General features: G+C 40.5%; 1 protein-coding gene across 2 annotated transcripts in view; it reads right to left on the reverse strand.

Moving 5' to 3' along the window:
* Positions 1 to 23,323, reverse strand: part of SRGAP1 (SLIT-ROBO Rho GTPase activating protein 1) — a 270,991-nt gene that overhangs the window by 124,785 nt on the left and 122,883 nt on the right. For both annotated transcript variants that reach the window (XM_065888084.1, XM_065888085.1), the window contains exons 2-3: positions 13,981 to 14,176; positions 6,655 to 6,817 (exon numbers count right to left, since the gene is read on the reverse strand). In XM_065888084.1, coding sequence (XP_065744156.1) covers positions 6,655 to 6,817; positions 13,981 to 14,176 — 359 coding nt within the window. The remainder of the gene's footprint in view (positions 1 to 6,654; positions 6,818 to 13,980; positions 14,177 to 23,323) is intronic.

The following is a 23,323-nucleotide window of genomic DNA, read 5'->3' on the forward strand; positions in this document are numbered from 1 at the left end:
TAGGAATAATCAAACAGAAGAAAATAAAAGTAACTTAGAGATACCCATTTAAAATAATTTTGGTCTATATACTTTCAGATTTTTTTTTTACCATAAATAAGTTTCAAGTGCTTTTTGAAAACTATTCTCAATGTAATTATGGGTTCAACTACTACATCATGCTGTGTGACAAAACGTCCAACTTAGCTGACCTCACTGACCTCAGGTTTTGTAACATTATATCACTTTCCAGGAAGACAGACACATAACATCTGCTTAATATCATATTTAAAAGTCTTTAATGAAGCCTCTTAACTAATGGGGAATGCTCTTATCTAGTAACTCAGCTGCTAAATTTATGGCTAGGTCAATCACATATGTCCTGTTGTCACTAAATAATAAAGGCAACAACATAAATGCAAGAACAGCAGCACTGACAACTGCCATTTATTTATGTGCCAGCCATCCTGATAAGCAAGTTATAAATACAAATTTAAAATAGTTTCTAAAATATTTCAGAAAAGCGCATCCCTGTAAGAAACGACAGCTTGGTTTTGATTTACTTCTAGAGAAACGAGCTAACCATAGGGTTGATAAAACTCAAGAGAACCAGCTAGTAGCATTAGCTTGAACGACTCTCACTTATTTAACCACTCCCCATCAATTATTAAGCTGTCCCTTGAGGCCACCGGAATACCATTTAATTCTTCTGCTACACTGCACTGAAATGCTTTGAAAAAGTTCCTCTTGTTATATTATTTACCACTGTTGCATCAGCATACTAAATCACATGTGGTAGCTCTCTGCTAATAAATAGTCAGTTTATTTTTCAGGGGACAGATTGCTCCTTGGTAAATCACAGCCATGACCATCTTTACTCCAGAAAGGCAGAAAGTAAGAATTTCATCCAAAGCATGAAATTCTAATGCCACCCTCTGGCCTAATAATTCTACTTCAAGGAATGTAGCATAAGAAAAATATCAAAGATGTGTGAAAGATTTAAATGTCCTACAATGGGAAAAGCAACACGGCCGTGCTGACAGTGAAACATTATGCAGGTGCAAAGTATCCTATTTTAAAAGATTATTTCCAGACATGGGAAACGCTAACGATATGTTCCATGAAAAGGGCAGGTTCCCAGGCTATCTGCAATGAAATCTCAATTTTGTAAAATACATATGTATGTATGTTTGTGTAGTACACATGTATGCTTATACATATGAATGCTGAAAAGATATAGCCAGAAATATTACCAGTAGGTAGTATTAATATGGGTAACTCATTTCCATTTTTATATTTTTTGGTGTTTCCTAAATTTCTACAATGAATATGTATTTTTATATTCAAAAAGAAATAGACTCTCTTTTATATATAGATTTATATAGATTTGTACAATAGGAAAGACTTTTATTTATAGATCTGTAAAGTTTTCAGATTTTTTTAAACTTAGGGACTTTTTCTTCAAAACAAGGTTAGAGCCTTAGAGATCTGTACTAGATTAGTATCATTTATTAACTCAAAGCATCTGCTTGAATATTAACTTATTTTAAATGGCCTAATTGAAAACACAGTGTTTTTCTTTTTCTCCCATGAAATGTCTTTGTTTTCTTTCATACTAGGGTATTTAAATAGAATATGATTCGTTTTGATAAAAATTTTAAAATGACCTCAAATTTCCAAATCTTACTAGTAATTTCTCTTTCCTTTCAGATTAGGCCATACAATCAACAATACCAAAAGTGGGTTAATTTAATTCCTGTGAGTCTGAATCTGATAACCTACGGCATTTAGGCCAAAGTGAGGTCATTCTCAGTGGCTTGCAGCCAGTCTCTGCTGCTTTGAATCTCTGCCTATAACTTGGATGACTGACAGATTTTGCTGCCTCATCCAGAACTATCATTCTTCAGGATTTTCATTAGAAATGAATGGGGCCAAGACCCCCAGTGTCCCAATCTCAGAAGTTTCTAACCTGTGCATTGTGTAACATCTCCAGTTACCACTGAAAAACACCAACACAGTTATAGTAACTACGAACTACCTAAGACGTACAGGCAAAGACAAGAAGACGTTACCAGCCAGCCCAGCTCTGCAAATTATATCTGAGCCTTTTGTTTCCTCATCCCTGAAATGTGGCTTATAATCCCTGTTCACTGGGCAGCTGTGAGGGTGCATGAGTTAATGTGTGAAAAACGCTGGGCATGGTGCTGGGTGCACAGTTAAAATTCAGTAAAGTGGTAGGGTTATGTCATTATTATTGGTGAAGAAACAAAATAAATTATATTTGTACACATATTTATGCAAACCAAGAATAAAAACGTTAATAATTTGAAAACAATCCATGAGGAAATGACAGACTTGTAGATAATTTAAAACACACAGAGATAATTTAACATATTCAAAGGCTGCCATTTTATGGTGCTCCCTCTAGACTACATACTTCTGTTAACGTTCGTAAACTTGATACAGAAGATCATGTGATAAGGTGCTTAAATAAAGTGATTATTGCAAGCTAGCTGTGGTCTTTCCTACATGGTGACCGCTGACGCTAATTACTTTATGTTTAACATACGAATCACACAATTTCTGGCTGCAGCGCCAACCCAGATGCAGACCACTCTTGAGTGTGAGTAATGGAAAGAAGGTGGCAAAATCTCATCACTCCAGCAGGCAGGGCTGGAGAACAGGGCAAGAGGCACCTCACTGCCTCTTGTTCTTCGGGAAGGACAGCAGGACTGATCATGAAAAACCCCTGTGTACAAGGAGTCTCCAATTTCTGACCTTCTCCTAAAACAGTAAAGCAGAACTTATGAGAGTAAAAGCAGAGTCCTACTCTGTCTGTGCTCACATTGTCCATACCTAACAGAGGGTCTGGAATTGAATAACTCATTGTTGAAGGAATGAAGAAATCAGTGAAGCCCCGAAGTTAAGACTGTCTATGTGAAATAGCTGTGGGGGACCTGAGAGGCACAGGGGGTGCTGACCAACACAGGTATTCACTGCATTATCCCCTAAGTTCCCATTAATTGTTGAAATGTGAGGACCAAAATTTTAATTCAGCTCCAAGCAAGGATGCTGGAGCATCTCTCAGAGTCTGTTTACAAACAGGGTTTGGAACTTCATAATAAGTGATATACAAATACCACGTGACGATCCGGACGATGTTCAGCACAGTTGTGCTACATAGTCTCTTTAGAATGAGGACACATTTAAGATAATGTCCGGTGTAATTTCACATTACATAATTATTGCAGGTGTAAGGAATAAGTGTTTACTGTATAGATAATAACAAAGATAACAGCTAAAAATTAGTTAGACCATATTAGCATTAAATCTAGACACTGGGGTTAAGTAGCTTTCCATGCAGGACTCATGAATCTCCATACAGGTATCTGAAATAGGTTACTGTTACAGATGCAGAAACTGAGACTTGAATTAAGAGGTTTACAAACACTCCCAGGTCCACAAAGATAACAAGAGTGACAAAAGTAAGATTCATACGCAAAGTATCTGATGTCAGAGACTTAGAGATGAATCACTATGTTATTCTGACCAACAGGCTTCATCTACAGCTCGAAAAACCTAAATCTGAAATAGCTGATACTTGAATAATTGGGTATTATTATTTTTTGAAAGCTTCCCTTTTTTTACCCGTTGCAAACTGTCAAGCATAGGCAACTATTTCTAAAACTGGTTCTGATGTGATTAAAATTTAAGTCTTGAAGCTGTTGCCTATACCTATGCCTGGAATTAGGTATTCCTATAAGTGTCTTCCTGATTATTATATCCATTTGGAAACAAAAACATTCCTAGAATTACCTGCTCCAAACTCCTTATTTGATAGAACAGTCTGGGTAACAGGATTCTTGGTCAATGACTAAACTGAATATGACACAGCTGTGTAAGACGGTATACCTGTCAAGCACCCAGCATCTAACTGGATCTCCATACAGACATGGGGTTATTTTTGAAAAACGAGTAAGTTGCAAAATCCCCTCCCAAGAAGAACAAGCATTGTGCTCACTAAGGACTCCACAGAAGTTCTAAAGGTCAATTCAGACTGGTTCTGATCATTTCCTTCTGTTTTGATAAAAAAACATGCTTCTGGAACCATAACAATGGAAGAAGAGCTGGAGAAGGAGAACGGCTTGATGATATATATATATATATATATAAAAAAAAGCAGAAAAGCCTAGTCTTGCTTTTTAATCTAAAGGGATATGAAGTTCTCTGGACTTGACAGATATGGGTCCTGGCTTCCTATCTTTACAGATGACAAATGTGTCCTAGTGGGCTGATCTGGCTCCTCAAGAATTCCAGTCTTACCTTCTCTTATTCTTAATTTGAAAAACATGGAAAGGTGAGGCATGTCATCTGCTGGGTCTGCTTGAGGAAGTGGAATTTTATACCTGTCACTCTAATGACTATGAACTTTCCAGCTGATCGGCAATAGTTAGCGGTGAGAAGACTGTTCTCCCCACTAAATGCTGAAGTAACCAGGAGTCTGCTATAAATAGGCAGCTTCCAAGGATTACAATTCTTTGAGTCCCAGAAAATCTGGATAAGAAGAGAACTTCTAGGTAGCAAACAAGCAGGCGTGGTGTATACTTACTGTACATTCCTCAGGCCCTCTTTCAAGAACATATTTCCCCAACTACTGGGAATATTGGCTGCTGGCTGTCGAAACTTACAGCTGACCTCTCTCTCGGAATCACCCTTGGGAACTACCCTCCAAGGGGAGCTGCATCACCCCAAGATTACTTAGCCCCTCCCCAAGGGCAGCTCAAATCCAATGTCTGCAAAACAAAGGCGAGGCCTCCTTGGCGACAAACTCCAAAGGGCCATCCCAGCCCCAGAGCTCCCATAGGCTCACCTTCCCCTTCTGCCAGTCCAGCCTTCCCCACTCCCTTAGACAGAAGAGAGCACTCTCTTGAATCATCTCCCAAGATCACAAAAGCAGAAGAGTTGGGATTCAAGTCCCAATCCATTTGACTCTCAGCCCTACGTTTCCATCAACTTTATGAAGCCCTTGACTTTGACATACAAAACACAAATCCTTACAGCTTCGCAAGACATGCAAAGTCCCTTTTGATATGACAGTCCTTTCTAGCCTCACACCCCATCACTCACTCCCATACAACCTCTGGTCCAGTCACACCAAACTCTTTCCTTTCCCTGAATGTGTCACGCTTCTGCTTTCTACCTGGAATAGTTCATTGTTCTCATCTGCTTGATGATCACCTCCATCTCCTACAGGTCTCACTTCAGGTGTTCCCTCCTCTATATAGGAAGAATATCCTGGCCCCTCAGTAGGGTTAAGATTTCCAGCCTTCAAGTTTCTACCACAGGTTGTGTGTTCCCTTATTGTGGTGACTGTTAATTATTGTAATGGATTCTTTGTAGGCAGGGAACGTGTCTTTTAACTCTGCTTCCCGGCCTGGCATTTTAAAGATGTTTTGCTGGATGGATAAATAAACGAAGTCAATTGAGGTGCTGGTCCCAGAGGCCCTGGCTGAAAGGTTGCCAGCATCCCCATGACTGGGAAGCATCATATAGCGTCATACAAATTTGGATTAACTGTGACCTCCTTGAGCACGGGGACTAGTTTTTCTTCATCAAAGTAACCTTTCCAAGACCTGACACCATCTCTCTCATAGAGGACAAGACGCAAAAAGCCCACTGAACCAAATGAGGTCTTGGCAGAAAGGGCTGACGTACGAGAAAATTACTTACTTTCCTGGCTCAGTCTAAACTATTTTTAAAAAATCTCTATGTTTTAAGATACATAGGATATTTCTCTACATGGTCTCTTCTTAATATGTTCTTATTTCCAAATTAAAAAATTTTTTCCTTTGTTTGAAACTTTTTTTTTTCCTATTTAAGAGAGCAAAAGAAAACTTCGAGTTTGCTAAATTCCATTTCTAGGTCAGAAATCAAATCTAATGTGGACACATCAAACATGACTAAGAAGTTTCCCAGATGGCCTGCATGACACAACTTTGTTTTAAGGGGTCCCTCTGAAACATAAATGTGTTTAATCTACAAGGTGGTTCCCCCCCCCCCACTTTCTGAAACTAGTAATTACTTACTGAATAGATGTACAGATATTGGTATAGGCACCAAACACCCTGAGTATGAAGCTGAGGAGGTGGTAGAAAACCCTTGTCCTATAAACATAAAAACCAAAAGCCAGTCTTATTGAGCAAGTAGCTGCATTCCCTACACAGGAAATGGTCCAATTTTGTTATTGTTCTCAACAAAGATGTCCAAACAACAAAAAAAATTGCTGAGAGCTGGCTGAGACTGGTAACAATGATATGAAGCCTTAAAAGTCCAGTTCCTTTTTTTTTTTTAAGTAGATTTGGGAAGGAGGAAGCTCTCTAGCATGTAAGGGACTGAATTTTCCATGCCCTGGGGAATTTTTTTCCTGTCACTCTCTCACAGCTTCTGCTGCTAGTCTGGTGGGAATAAGAAAAAAACTGTGATAACATTTTCCCAAGAGAGCAGCGATTTAACTTTTTGTTCTGTGTCTTTAAAATATCTGTTCATTTATTTATTTTTTGAGCCTAATATTTATTGAATACGATTAAGTCATTAAGGCAGCAGACCCTTCTCAGTCTTGGTTACGGGCTCAGTGGTTATAGGGAAGCACACTCTGGCAGGATTGATGGAGGATACCTTTTTAAACATCCTGGTGGAATCCTCACTTATCTGCATGAAACGCATAATCACATTGTTCAGATAGATGTCACTCAAGGTTGCGTGGTCTTTGCTTTCTCGTCTCACTTGGTTCAGGAGCAAATACCAGCAGTTCACTGGAGACAACAAGTTCTGGTCTTTCCTAAGAAGTGAAGGAGAGAGAGAATTACCATCAAGTTCAAAGCTGCCCCAATCAGCTAAGGGAAAGTCACCAAGGCAAACTAGGAGCCACAACAGACGGGCACTGTCCCTGTTCTTTCTCCTCTGAGCATTGCTCATAGCAAGACACTCGAGAGCCAGCAGAACAGCCTTCCAGGCTGGGAAGGCACCCAGCCAGCAACTCCCCTAGGCTTGGAAGAAAAAACTTGAACCGAGAACACCAGTCAAAACCCACACTCCTGACAAGGGCATGGGACCCTAACATATACAGTACTAAGGCAGGCTTTTAGCTTTAAACACCCCATTGAAGAAAGCAGTTTATGTTTACATAAAAATCTATTGACTACTCTCTCACAGACAGACTGTGGTTTGCCACTGAACGCAAAGCATGCTCTGAATGTCCAGTCTGCTGTTGGAAAAGAAATTTGGCTAGGTATACTTTCCATGGAACATAAGTGTGAGGATGATTTACTAATCCCCTGATACTTAACCTCCAGCCTCCCAAAAAGTGTTCCTGGGAAGCAGAACTTTCCAGCATTGTCTCAGGGCTTGTGAATAGAACCAAGAAGTTTACTGGCTTATGACATGTCACATCTCCTTTTTAAACCCATTAAGTTATTTCAGATTTGTAACCACTCCTTGTTTTATTCTACATAATAAAGTGAAAAGTGAATATAAACCACAAAGGGCAACTTGTAAAAAGTTTTAAAGAAAAACTCCAAACAAAAGCAGTGACCGACGGGGATATTACTGCTTTAAAAAAAAAAAAAAAGTACAATGTTTGTTTTTTTACTTTAAAAATCTAACTCTAAAATGGCAAAATGGCACAGAATGTTTATCCTAACTCAGGGACACTAGTGCTATTTTATCAGACATGTTATCCTCCTAATATTCATGATGATTTATGATTCTGAATACTAATTAAATTAGAAAAATGATTAAAGAAGGACTTTCAGCCCTTATGTCCCTCGGATTCAGGATTTAACCCTGCATCAGTCAAAACCCTCTCTAAAAGAAAGAGGAAGTAGACCACAGAAGTATGGATGGGTGTAAGGGAAGAAACCCCTGATCTAGGGTCCCAGCACTTACACCCAGAAGAGAAGCCTCCCACTCTCCCAGCTGGCACATTAAGAATTACACCCCCAACCTAAAGAACCCTCCTTTTCTCTCAAAGCCATTGGGCAAGGGGCAATGGTTCTATGGAAGAATATTGAAGCCTTTCCACTGACATTCTCTAGCCGCCCAGCCCAAGAGGTAAGCATTATCTTATATTAACTTTTCTGTATATCCTTTATGATGAAGTAACCCATAGGTTCTTTGAGAACATTTCATACTTTTTTGTATCCGCAGGGCCCTGCCTGTGGTCAGCATTAAATAAATGTTATTTCATTCATTGAACAAACACTTTTTATTGCCTTAATAGTAAGTGATAACAGTATCGACAACAACAAAAACAACAGAGGCAGCTAAGCTATCATTTACTGAGCACCTGCTGAGCACACAAGGCAAGAGCATGGAATATGGATCTATACTGCCTCGCTTCAAATCCCGGAACAATTACCTAGGAGATCTTGGCCAAATTATTTAAACCTCTCTGTGCCTCCGTTACTTCATCTGTAAAATGGGTAAAGCAACAGTACCGATCTCATAAGATTATGAGGATTGTTTGAGTTAATATATATATTTTTAGGGCTTACCAGAATGCCTTAGATTCATAGTAAGTGCTGTGTAAAGTTAGCGATTTTCATCTAGCGGCTGGTGTAAAGACTTTACATATATTAACTCTACCTAATCCTTACCACTACAACTTAAGGCAGAGATGCTTTGTATCCCCTCTATCAATAAGAGAACTTAAGCTTTAGCAAGGCACAATGATTTGCTCAAGACTAAAGCTGGTGTCAGAGAAAGTCTCTGAGTCCAGGGAGACTGATCCAAGCCTTGGTCTTTCTACCATGCTGTGGCAACTTTAGGCCAAGGATTATCCTACACAACAAGCATCCCAAAACTGAGTAAGAGCTAGACTCCACAGCCCAGCTTAAATGATTGGTAAAGTAAAGGTGCTAAAGATTTAACATTTGTTTCGTGAAGAGAAGGAATACTGAGTGCATACCCCATGTCAGCTATTAATCACATCAACCATTTGTTACGTTTCTCATTTACTGGTCACAAAATCTCATTTTACAAGTTAGGAAACCAAGGCTCAGAAAGGTTAAGCAACTTGACCAAAGTCACACAGTAGAGCCAGTATTCAAACCAGGTCTGTGTGACTCTTTCCTAAAGGGCTGTCTTTGATTTATTCCCCCCTAACCCTGGTTTGTCCTTTCTGTAGACTTATTACCTTATCTTCAGTTCTGTAGTCAATAATAAACTCACTCAAGGAAAATTCCGAGCTGCCTACCTTTTGAAGAAAACTAGTGAAAAAACCAGGAGGAACAAAAGGTGGCAGCTGATCCACTCAGGGATCAGACTAAGGTGCATGGGTCCATCCATGTTTTCAGTTCACAAGAGATTACCAAGTACAGAACACAGAAGGAGACATTCAAAAATATTTACTGAACGTACAAATGGGCTGTCTTCTTATTTGCAATCACTTTTAAAAAGGGACAGTTTCTATAAATGAGGATGTAGTACTGGCTCCAGTCTCTGTCAAGCACATTTGATATTTGCTCACCTGGGAACCATCACCAAAATTTATTTCTATGCTGAACAGCACTAGAGGTTAAAGTCACCCAAAAATAAAAATTAAAAAAGTATTCCCTACCCAGAATAGTTCTGCATTTGCTTCTGCAAAAGGACCCCTACTTCTTTTTTTTCTTCAAAAGTTCCTACCTTTTCTTTAAGGGTTAGAAAAAAATTTTTTATTGACGTAGAGTTGATGTACAATATGTTACAGGTGTACAATATAGTGATTCACAATTTTTATAGGTTGTACTCCATTTATAGTTATTATAAAATATTGGCTATATTCCCCGTGTTGTACAATATATCCTTGTAGCTTATTTTATACATAATAGTTTGTACCTCTTAATCCCTTACCCCCTGGTTGCCCCTCCCCACTTCCCTCTCTGCACTGGTAACCACTAGTTTTTTCTCTATATCTGTGAGTCTGCTTCTTCCTTATTACATTCACTAGTTTGTTGTATTTATTTTATTATTTTTTTTGCGGTACGCGGGCCTCTCACTGTTGGGGCCTCTCCCGTTGCGGAGCACAGGCTCCGGACGTGCAGGCTCAGCGGCCATGGCTCACGGGCCCAGCCACTCCGCGTCACGCGGGATCTTCCCGGACCGGGGCACGAACCTGTGTTCCCTGCATCGGCAGGCGGACTCTCAACCACTGTGCCACCAGGGAAGCCCAGTTTGTTGTATTTTTTAGATTCCACATATAAGTGATATCATACAGTATTTGTCTTTGTCTGACTGATTTCACTTAGCATAATACCCTCCAAGTCCATCCATATTGCTGCAAATGGCAATATTTCATTCTTTTTTATGGCTGAGCAGTATTCCATTATGCATATTTAACACAGCTTCTTTATCCATTCATCTGTTCATGGACACGTAGGTTGTTTCCATACCTTGGTAATTGTAAATAATGCTGCTATGAATATTCGGGTGCATGTATCTTTTTGAATTAGTGTTTTTGGTTTTTTTTGATATATACCCAGGAGTGGAATTGAGAAAAAGGAAATGCAGATGGCCAACAGGCACATGAAAAGATGCTCAACATTGCTAATCATCAAGGAAATGCAAATCAAAATTACGATGAGGGGGCTTCCCTGGTGGCGCAGTGGTTGAGAATCTGCCTGCTAACTCAGGGGACACGGGTTCGAGCCCTGGTCTGGGAGGATCCCACATGCTGTGGAGCAACTAGGCCCGTAAGCCACAACTACAGAGTCTGTGCATCTGGAGCCTGTGCTCTGCAAAAAGAGAGGCCGCGATAGTGAGAGGCCCGCGCACCGCGATGAAGAGTGGCCCCCGCTTGCCACAACTAGAGAAAGCCCTCTCACAGAAACGAAGACCCGACACAACAAAAATAAATTAATTAATTAATAAACTCCTACCCCCGACATCTTCTTTAAAAAAGAAACTACGATGAGGGCTTCCTTGGTGGCGCAGTGGTTGAGAATCTGCCTGACAATGCAGGGGACACTGGTTCGAGCCCTGGTCTGGGAAGATCCCATATGCCGTGGAGAAACTGGGCCCGTGAGCCACAACTACTGAGCTTGCGTGTCTGGAGCCTGTGCTCCGCGACAAGAGAGGCCACAACAGTGAGAGGCCCGCGTGCCGCGATGAAGAGTGGCCCCCGCTCGCCACAAGAGAGAAAGCCCTTGCACAGGAACGAAGACCCAACACAGCCAAAAATAAATAAACAAACAAATTAATTAAAAAAAAAAAAAACTACGATGAGATACCACCTCATTGTAGTATCAGAATGGCCATCATCAAAAAGAACACAAATAACAAATGTTGGCGAGGGTGTGGAGGAAAGGGAACCCTCCTATACTGTTGGTGGGAATGTAAATTGGTGTAGCCACTGTGGAAAACAGTATGGAGGTTTCTCAAAAAACCTACCCTTTCTTTTTTTTTTTTAATTTTATTTTTGGCTGCATTGTGTCTTCATTGCTGTGCTCGGGCTTTCTCTAGTTGCAGCGAGCATGGGCCACTCTTCGTTGTGGAGCACGGGTTTCTCATTGCGGTGGCTTCTCTTGTTGCGGAGCATGGGCTCTAGGAGCGCAGGCTCAGTAGTTGTGGCGCAGGGACTTAGCTGCTCCGCGGCATGTGGGATCTTCCCGAACCAGGGCTCGAACCCGTGTTCCCTGCATTGGCAGGCGGATTCTTAACCACTGCACCACCAGGGAAGTCCCTACCCTACTTTTTATGTAGGATCCAAGGCCACAGAAGGGTGTAAAATGAAACTGCAAAGCCAATGGTGAAGGCTAAGATGCGCTTCTCTGCAACTCCCTTCCATTTGGAGCCCAGGCTGAGCAGACGGGCCTCTTTGTTGTCCCCTGTGTGGGTGGGTGAGTGGCTTTCTGTTCTACCAGAAATGGTAGTTTTGTTGCTCCTGACTTTAGGCTGTGATGCAATGCAATAGGATTGGTGATGGGGAAGTCCTCCCTTCCAGCTCCCTACCTTGCATTAGCCTCATCTTCTGTCCTCACGTGGGACTAAAGGGTGATATAACCACCACTCAAGTTTTCAATTCCCTTTTCCTTTTTTGGCCCCTGGAAATTTCCCTTACTTTCCTGAGTTCAGTTATACATTTAAAGTGATGTCTATTATATTTTAGTCAGCATTTCCAGGAGTTTTACAGCACAAGTATTTTTCATATTATCTAGTTCATTGTTTTTCCAGAAATGAAAGACTGGGAGGTCTTTTTAGTATCTCCTAAACAAGTCTATTTCTTTCTACCTGCAGTGTTGCTAGTTCATGCCATTATGGTGAGGGTCTTCCACCTGGCCTCCCTCCCTTGACTGTGTCCTCCTCCAGCCCCCAATCCTATCTACAGTCTTTGTCATCATCTCAAAATGCAGGTGTGAGCTGGTCTTCTTTCTCCTTAAAACTCTACGAAGGCTTCTCAGGCCCTTAGGATAAAGTCCAAACTTCCTGGTATGATCCACAAGCCTCCATGATCTGGCACAATGTACAATGGGCACCACACAGCTCACCACCTTGCTACTCATTCCCACCGGCCTACTTTCTGCTCTGCAAAGCTACCCTACATCCCTTCCCTTCTGGTCTCTTATGAGTGATGTTCCCCTTGCCTGAACCTTCTGCTCTGGTCCCTTTACTGGCCAACTAGTCCTTTGGGTCTTCACTTACGTATCACTTCTTCCAGGACCTTTCCTGGACCCTGCTGTCCCCACCTCCACTGCAGAATGGATTTCTATCAGGTCTGTCCCTGGCATCTACCCCGTCAGAGCCCTTGTATACTCTATTGGAGTTGTCTGCCTACTCGTGTCTCAGATTTAAATTCTAAAGTAAATCTCATCAGAAAAACCTGCATGTATTTTTTTTTTAAACAAATGAAGTACAGTTGACAGTGAACATAGGTTTGAACTGTGCAGGTCTACTTACACAGATGTTTTTCAATAAATATAGTCCCTGTGGGACTTCCCTGTGGCACAGTGCTTAGAAGTCCGCCTGCCAAAGAAGGGGACGTGGGTTCAAGCCCTGGTCCGGGAAGGTCCCACATGCCGCGGAGCAACTAAGCCCGTGTGCCGCAACTACTGAGATTACGCTCTACAGCCCGCGAGCCACAACTACTGAAACTCATGCGCCTAGGGCCCATGCTCCGTAACAAGAGAAGCCACTGCAATGAGAAGCCCATGCACCGCAACAAAGAGTAGCCCCCGCTTGCCGCAACTAGAGAAAGCCCGCACACAGCAACAAAGACCCTGCGAAGCCAAAAATAAAAATAAAAAATTTATATAAGAAAACATAGTACATCTATTTTCATTACATCCTTAAATTAACTAGATGACGGGGAAAGTTTCTGTTCAGTTAGAGATCACAATATGTAGAACTTGGGTCCTGATCCGTGCATAACTGTTTCAGCTTCCTGCCTTTAGGTGACTCATTTATCAATTCCTTTATTTTTGAGGCAGAGATAGCAGTATGTGGACTTTCGACTGTGCAGGGGATTGGTGCCCCTAACTCTTGTGTTCTTCAAGGGTCAACTGCAATTAATATAAGGTTTAATTAAGCTAGATTGTACGCATTTTACCAAAAGCCCTTGTTTTAAGTCAGTCTCAACTGCAATGACCACAAGCATGATTGGGGGGTGGGATATAAATTTAAGCAACCCTCACTGCTTATTTTCATGTAAGATCACTATACAGAAATCTTGAGGTCTTTGCTTGAAGAATCAGCTATTTAAAATTTGCCCATCCAAACACCTACCTGTGTTAAACAACAACTCCTAGTGTATTTATTGGAAAGAGAAACATGTCAAGAGAATACTATTCGTTTAAAATGTAATACATTTATGCTCATAAATTATAAATGCAGAGGGTTGCTTTTATCTATGGGGATATATCAGTCAACAACTTTTCAGACAAAAATGGAAAATTCTAAAACTAATAAGGGTGGTAAAAAGATAGGATATCCCCTTGGAAAGGTGAATTTGAGCCAAGTCCCTCTTACTTGTACTGCTGATGATCCTTAGTGCTTCTTGTTTTTGCCATGAACCTTTCTGCTAACTTTTCTAGGTTGCGAGAATATTCCGTCTCAATTTCGGCTTTTTTCCGGAAGAAATCTTGCAGGTCCTGCAGAAGCTGAACTCGCATCTCTGTTTGCTGCTCCAGGCATTTCTGTTGTTCTACCAGTTGAGCTCGAATTTCTAAGGAGAGAAGAGAATCCATTTGATGATTTCATGAAAATTACTGAGGTGTGCTGGTATGTGCAAGATAAAAATAATGAATCCTATTATACATTTAGCTCTGTATTGGACCTTTACGAGGCTGCTGTGCTCAGGTTGGGTCTTTAAATAAGATATCTGCTGACCCTGTAAAAGAATGAGATAAGCCTCCGGAAAGAATGTAATAAATTAGAATAGAGGGCTTCCCTAATGGCGCAGTGGTTGAGAGTCCGCCTGCCAACGTAGGGAACACGGGTTCGTGCCCCAGTCCGGGAGGATCCCACATGCCGCGGAGCGACTGGGCCCGTGAGCCATGGCCGCTGAGCCTATGCGTCCGGAGCCTGTGCTCCGCAACGGGAGAGGCCACGGTGGTGAGAGGCCCGCGTACCGCAAAAAAAAAAAAAAAAAAAAAAAAAAAAAATTAGAATAGAAACATGGATTACATTTGCAATGCCACAAACATGCGTGGAGTCATGAGGGGAAAAAAAATGAAAGCCTTTCAGATAACAATTTGTAACACGTGACATCTTTGGGTAGCTGAGGACACTGTAGTTTTTTAAACAGCATTTTACCTCAACTATCCTTTTTGAGTTTGAATGGCAAAGAAGTGAGCATCATCTCTTCCAGACTTCTGAACCTTCTCAATTTCTTTGCCAGTTGGCACATACAAACACTGACATCTGGTAATTTTTATTTAGTGCATAAATTTCTAGTTTGTAAAACACATAGCTTCAGGGTTTATAGGAATGCCACACCTAAAAATAATTTCCTTTTATATCCAAATAGTCCATTCATTATGGGGCAATCCTTGGATTCCACTTTATTATTCTGATCACAAGATCAAGAGCTCTTCACTTGGCTTTCACTTTTTCCCCATTGCTCAAACTAAGCCTTATCGACACATTTATCTGAAAAGAGTCCTGCCACAATTTTAATACATTAGGAACGGGAAGGTTAGTCATTTAGTGATATAGCAGAAACACAAAAGCAAAAGTGTGTCATGCAAAACTATCTGCAAATGACTGTAACAATGATCCATGTGTGTTTTGGAAAATAAGATACAGTAACTATTAACTACTGACTTGTTTTTGTTCTGAGACTCAGGGCTAACATCCAAAGACAAGAATATTCATACTGGAAAACTTCTTTATTTCATCCTTCCCAGTGTCGGGTGCATGATTCCCTAAAAGTGAGGGCTGAACCTAATTCAGTGGAGTTTAAGAAATTGATGTCCGAATAACAGCTCCTCAATTGCTTCCCACGCTTCTTCTCAAATAAAGACCGAGCTGACAGTACGTATGCACATACTTGACCATGTGTAATCAGGTTCATTAACAGCAGGGCCATCCAGTTCTGAATGAGGAGTCAGGAAATTTGCTCAACTTAAGAGCTAATAACAATCGAATGCTTGCTGTTCTACACCCTAATGAAGTGGATACTAGTATTACCCTCATTTTGCAAAGAGGAAACTGAGGTTTAATGAGATGACATACTTCATGTAGAGACTTCAGCTTGTAAGTGGCACCCGCAGGACCTCTAACCCAGGTCTGTCCGTCAATTAATTGAATGCTTCTGCCTGCCTTTCATCCGTGCAACATGTTTTAAGTACCTACAGTGTGCCAGGCCTATATCCTGGCAAAGAAGATACAGTAACTATGAAACAAGGTCTCTGATCTCAATAAGCTCATGTCCAAGCAGCATGGTTTTGGGGGAGTCCCGGGAGAAGATAGGAAAGCATTTCTCAAGCGTCCTCTCTTGGTTTCTCCACTTGGAGATTGGGGGATCCTATTATTAATCTCATAAAAGTGTGGTGAACACCAAAGTGAAGACATTATTACAGGCTTTTAACTACCACGAACAGCAGCTGGTTTTTAGTCCATCAAAGTAAATATTTTTCAATACAGTATTATAATCAGCATGTCTGCCAAACTCCCCCCCACAAATACAGACCTAGTTTTGTTTCATAAAGAAAAAAAAAAAATCAAGGGTGGGGGCATTTCTCATCCAGGAAGTCTTTTTTGATGAAGTAATTTTAGCACATCTTGCTGTGCTAAGTGAAAAAAAAATCAGACGTCTTTGGCTGTCAATGAGTTCTGTTTTGTTTTGTTTTTCCCCCCGCTCCTTTTTTTAAATTTTATTATAAAAACATGTGTATATTATTTAAAAGTTTAGCTCACGGTGTGTCAAAGTATTACTTGCTTTATTCTTGCCTTTTCTTATTAAATCCAGTATGTGGTGAATGGGCTATTTCCTTTTTATTCTTAGGTTTTATAACAATATGTAAAGTTACTATTCCATTGTTCTTTTTGTTTTTGTAGAAGTACACAAAAATTATATGGGCTTCCTTCTTGGATCTCATTCTTAGATCTTCTCTTGCTTGCTTCCTTCAGGGTTTAAAATCAAGAACTAGGGAGTTTTGAGAAGGAGGACTCTATTTTATTTTATTTTTTTTGCGGTACGCGGGCCTCATCACTGTTGTGGCCTCTCCCGTTGCGGAGCACAGGCTCCGGACGCGCAGGCTCAGCGGCCATGGCTCACGGGCCCAGCCGCTCCGCGGCACGTGGGATCTTCCCGGACTGGGGCACGAACCCGCGTCCCCTGCATCGGCAAGCGGACTCTCAGGCACTGCGCCACCAGGGAAGCCCCGGAGGACCGTATTTTAAACAGTTACAACCCCATCCTCATTTTGCTGGGAGTAACTGTTGTTTCACATTATCTGTAATTTTCCAGTCAAAATAGGATGCTGGCAACATTTTCAATAGTGGGAAAAGTGGAGGGACAGAACCTAGAGAAAAAGTACGCTCCAAAAATCGGAGAGAATTTGTTTGATTATCTTTTAATTTAGAAAAGTTTAGGACAAATGAGGAAAAGATCACAAGGAAATCAAAAGCAAAATGAGATACCACTTCACATCCACTAGGATGGCTGTAATCAAAAAGACACAAGTGTTGGTGAAGGGTGGAGAAATTGGAACCCTTATACACTGCTGGTAGGAATGTAAAATGGTACAGCCACTTTGTAAAACAATGTGGCAGTTCCTCAAAAGCTTGACATAGACTTAACAAATCTACTCCTAGGTATATACTCAAGAGAAAACACATTTCCCACAAAACATATAGACAAACGGTTATGGCAGCATGACTCTTAACAGCTGAAAAGTGGAAATAATCTAAATGTCCATCAATATGGAACAGAAAAACAAAATGAGATAATAGCCATACAATGGAATATTATTCATCCATAAAGAGGAATGAAGTATGTTTCGTGCTTATATTGAAAATATAAACTTAGTGAATAAAAGTAGTCACTAATGGAAAGTGTGATTACATTAATGTGAAATGTCCAAAAGAGACTAATCCACAGAAACAGAAAGTAGATTAGATGTTGACTAGGGCTGGAGGTGTTGGGGAAAATGGGAAGTGACTGCTAAGGGGTGCAGGGTTTTTTTTTTTGGCGGGGGGTGACGAAAATGTTCAAAAAGTGATTGTGGTGACAGTTATAAAACAGTGAGTACACTAAAAAACACTTAATTGTACACTTTAAATGGGTATATTGAATGATATATAAAGTATCACAATATAGCTGTTATATAAAAATCAACAGACTGCCATATCACAATTCATTGACATTTTGGTTGAGACATTTCTGAGAATGATAACAGTAGTAACAACAAAATGACTCCTTGGGACTTCCCTGGCGGTCCAGTGGCTAAGACCCCGCACTTCCAATACAGGGGGCCCGGGTTCGCTCCCTGGTCAGGGAACTAGATCCCACGTGCCGCAACGAAGATCGAAGATCCCGCTTGCCGAAACTAAGACCCGGAGCAACCAAATAAATAAATAAATAAAATAATAATTAAAAAAATGAGTCCTCCTATTTCCATACCTCGTACTTTTTAGTAGTTTATCAAATTAGACAACATATGGGCAAGCCCTTTAAAATGATGTCTTCAAAAAATGGCTCTTGCTTCAATATTTTAATTTCATCCTGAATTTATCTGTGAGTCAGAATAGTAAATTTAATTACTGGCTAGCATCATTTGTACATTAATTATCACAATTTCTAATGGTATAGAAAAGATTTACCTAATAGAACATCAGGAGGGGCTTATCACCATGACTCCCAGACAACTGCATAAAACAGCGCAAACTCTTTCAGGCAGAAAAATGCCATCTCTGAGGAGGCTCCAAGCAGCTATTATTTAAATCTAGGGCAGGACCTACTAAATACTAATAATGGCCATTTTAAAGGAGCTAAAATTTACTGGGTTTTTTTTATGACTTATTTAATTTCTGTTCTACCAGAGCATCACCACAGGATGAATCAACATCAATAATCCAACAAGAATAACACACAAAAAGACTATGCTTTCAAACTACTCAATTTGTTTAAAAAATTGAAATAGTTCCTCTAAGCTACAGAAATATTGACTAATACTTACCAAATAAAATGGAATTGCCTAGGAAAGGAGGAAACAGGCATTTCTTGCTATTGCTCTGATAAAGGGAAGTCCTAACCCTTAAAATAAATCTGTGTGACACCACAGAGTGTGATGCATGTTTCACGGAAAGACTGCGGCCAGGCTGGGCTGTTTCTCTGTTACTGAATGGTTAGGACTAGGGCATAAAACTGATAGACTGGGTGTGATACTCGTGATCATCCAGCAAAAAATAAAAACACAGCAACACTTCTAAAGCATCACAGACCATCTCAATTATTTCATAGTCTTGTTTCGTCAGACTTTCCTTATGATGTCAAAAAAGTCTACATTGTGTGTGGATTTATCAGTACCTTTACCCGTGGGCTATAAGGAATTCTCCCAAATACCAGGTAAGAACCACTGGAATATCTTTAAAGAGAAGAACCCAATTAGACTAACTGGTTCCATCAATCGTTCACATAATCATTGCTGATGTGAATATTTATATAATCTTGCAGCTACTGATTAGCTAAACAGAACTTCTGTGAAACATGCTGGGACTTCCCTGGTGGCGCCGTGGTTAAGAATCCACCTGCCAATGCAGGGGACATGGGTTCAAGCCCTGGTCCGGGAAGATCCCACATGCTGCAGAACAACAAAGCCCATGTGCCACAACTGGTAAGCCTGTGTTCTGGAGCCCATGAGCCACAACTACTGAAGCCGGTGCACCTAGAGCCCGTGCTCCGCAACAAGAGAAGCCACCGCAATGAGAAGCCTGCGCACCGCAACAAAGAGTAGCCCCTGCTCGCCGCAACTAGAGAAAGCCCGCGCGCAGCAACGAACACCCAACGCGGCCAATAAATTAATTAAAAAAAAGAAATATGCTAAAAAGGCTAGAAATTTGGAGCAAAAAAAAAAAATCCATAAACGTGAAAGAACTTTATTAATTTCTTTTTGTGTGTGAATAGACTGAATAAGCAAAGGCCGTTTCTTCTTTTCACTAGAAACCTGAACCCAAGATTTATGCTTCTTTTATACTCTGTACGTTACGGACCCATGTTGGAGTTACGGTGTCACCTATTACAAGTCACATGACATGGGGCAAGTTGCTTAACATCTTGAAAAATACGAGTTCCACCTCCCGAGGCTGTGGTGAGAGAATTAAATGAGATGATGTAAGTGAAAAGCATGCTGCAATCTGTAAACCACTATGAAACAGATGGAGATGTTATTATTACTAGTATCAGCAGGCTTTCACTAGAAAAATATTTATTGACTATTTCCTTGTGCCAGACTCCCTTCTAAGTGGCTCTAATAACAGACTGGAAATCATAAGCCCCATCCCTCAGTGAGAAGACAGCCAAGACAAACAGATAGTGAGAGCTAGTGACCTTCAGGGCCTTGATTTACCAATGTCAAGGAGCAATGGGAGGAGGTGTGTCGGGAAACGAGGCAAACGCTGCGGGGGTGATCCTGAGGGGGACCCAGCAGTGTGTTGGCAGACACAAAGGGGAAGGGCATCCCAGGCTGAAAGAACACAAGCACAGGTAGGAGGAGAGCACAGGAAGAGTACCTTGCCAAGTGCTTCTCTGTGCTAAAACCTAACTCTGGCTGGGTAATGGGTCTAGTCATGGGCTAGGTCAGAAAGGATCCCACACGGTAGACTGAGGAGTAAAATTCTATCTTTTAGGCCAGTTTCCCCAACTGGCTTGATGATAAGAGCCACCAGGGGTGATTACTAAAAATACCTGTGTCCAGGTCCCTCAGCTGGATATTTTGATTCTGTCAGTCTGACAGGACCGGGAACAGAGGATCTTAACTAAGTACCCAGGTGAATCTTACCACTGGGCAACTGTAGGAAACACCAGTTGGGAGGAATTGAACAATTTTGAACAAGAGAGACACATGATCAGATTTGCATTCTAGAAAACAGCACAAATAAATGAAGAAATAAATGAAATGAAAGGCTACGTATCCTATACCTTATTAAATTGTTTCCTTTGTAAGCTACAGGGGTCCTCATTTGAATTATGAATTGCTGGGCAAAACAAACCAACACCACCGACAGAAACCCTCACAAGAATGAATGGTATCCATGTTCTTCTCTGCCTAAGCCTATTATTTTAATTAGTTATGAATCACTCATTTCTGTCATCTGGTGTGGAACTAATGAGTATGTCCACGTTATCTGTTATCGGAGAAGAGAAGCTGATTGTCAACCACGTTGTAGGAAAAAAGCTGTGCTGCCCAATATGCAGCCATCTGTCACACTGAGCACTTGAAATGTGGCTGCTCCAAACTGAGATGTGCTCTAAGTGTAACATACACAGAGGACTTCAAAATCTTAGTGTGGGGGGAAAAAAAGAACATAAAAGTGTCTCCTTAATATTTTTTATATTAGTTAATGTTAGAATTAAAAATTTTAGACATTTTGGTTATAAAAAGATGTTAAAATTAATATCACCTGTTCGTCTCCTTTTTTTTTAAAATGTGACTGCTAACGAAAATTTAAAATTGGAAATGTGGTTCATCTACAGGACAATCCTCCTCTAGTACATGAGTGAATTAGCAACTAAGTTTCTCATAAGTGGAATCTGGAATGTGGGGTTACCATCAGAAAAGGTCTTTGAAGAGTTAGCGGACTTGAGATCAGAAGACAAGATTTATGCACAAGGCAAATACGGGGTAGAATACAGAGTATCAGGACGTCAGTTCCAGTTAGAAGTAGGACCTTGGAAGAGTAACCATCTCTGTGGAACTCATGTTTCCTCAACTGCAAAATGATCGCTAATCATAACTGCCATATTCGCCTCCCAAAGGCAATAGAAGGCTTCAATGAGATGAGATATACAAAGACTTCCTCATCATGTCAAACACTGTATTGGCCAATTATCATATAATGTGGATTGAAAAAAGGAAAATACAAGTTCTAGATTTGATGGTGTCAACCACACAGACTAAAGGACTTTCAGAAAAGAAAAGACCATAGGCCAGAGCTGAGGTCTTCATCAGTGATAGCTTCAGAGGTAGTCGGCCCTGCACTGCATTTAAAGGATATGTAAAATTTGGAAGGCTATGCAAATCTGGGGAATGGAAAAGTAGTTCTTTAAATAACTGAAAATGATAATTCTTTTTTTTTTTTTTTTTTTTGCGGTACGCGGGCCTCTCACTGTTGTGGCCTCTCCCATTGCGGAGCACAGGCTCCAGACGCGCAGGCTCAGCGGCCATGGCTCACGGGCCTAGCCGCTCCACGGCATGTGGGATCTTCCCGGACCGGGGCACGAACCCGTGTTCCCTGCATCGGCAGGCGGACTCTCAACCACTGCGCCACCAGGGAAGCCCGAAAATGATAATTCTTGATACCCTGGCCCAGAAGAGCAAGGTTCTAGGGAAGGAAGTTTAGCGTGGCTGGATCAGACTACTGTCTCGTGGAAAATATAACTCCCTAAAGTCTTTTTCTACTGCTGACTTATGAAATCACCAACGACTTAGGCAAACTAAATACCATAGACATATATGAAATAGGTTTGCTTCCATTCTAAGCTTGAACCATGGCTGCATCCTAGAACTCGAGAGATAATTAGCACATTTGAGAGGGAGTAGAGTTCATGATAAAATCTTTTGGAATAAAATAAGAAAGTGTCCTCTCAGCACAGTTAATCCTCACTGTATGGATATGAAAGTAAAGTCAATTTCACAACATTTCCTGCACTTAAAGAGAGGCTGTGTCTGTTTTTCTAAGTTCTCATAATAATATCTTCATTTGAAGTGACATTTACCTCAGTATTATTTTAGAATAAAGCTTACTACAAAAGCATCAGTTTTCACAGCGTTTGAAAGCCAAATATTGTATTTTGGTCCAGATAACATTTTCAGGAAAAGTATGGAAAACAAATTTGTACTTTTTTTTTTTCCAGATGAAAACTAGCTAGGATAAATGGCAATAAATTAAGTTGATCAATTACTGCAGTTTAACTACATTGTAGGAAAGGCCAGTTTAAGGAAGTACAGATCTGAATGATTAGCTTTAGTGCTTTTATTTAGAATGTACAAGAGGCAGGACTTCATTACCTTCCCTATAATTAAGCAAGAACACTTAAGACCACATTAGTAGATTGATTTTTACTACCAGAAAAAGACAGTGTGTGGAAATCACTGATCTCCAGAGAGTCCAAAGATTTACATTTTGGAAGGGCTGTGTCACTGACAAAGGTTCAAGGCATTCTTTAAACGTTGACATTCTTTCCTGAAATTATTCAACATGGAGTCTCATGGAGTAAACATGTTACACATCTTTTTCTCTAAATAAGTTTTAAGAATAAACTAGTTTAAATTTTCTGTATTGAATTAATTGCAAATTGAGGCTTTTTTCAAATTATAATTTTAAAGCATCTACTAGAACACAGTTTAACCCCACAAGCAATTTACCATTTATGTCTAACAGGAGAATATTTACTGAGTTCCTACTATGTTCCAGATGCTGTGATAAGTACTTGATGTAATTTAGCTCATTTCATTCTTACAGCAAACCTATTATGTAATGCCTCCATTACATTCAGGAGGAAATTGAAGCAGGAGGTTAAGTGTTTGGTCCAAAGTTATACAATGATTAAGCACTAGAGCTTAGATCCCCACTCAGGTTTGTCTGACTCCAAAGTTCATGATGCAAAATTATAACCCTCAACAATTACACATAGTGTGCAATTACA

This window comes from Phocoena phocoena, chromosome 11 (assembly GCF_963924675.1).
Source record: "Phocoena phocoena chromosome 11, mPhoPho1.1, whole genome shotgun sequence".
NCBI lineage: Eukaryota > Metazoa > Chordata > Mammalia > Artiodactyla > Phocoenidae > Phocoena > Phocoena phocoena.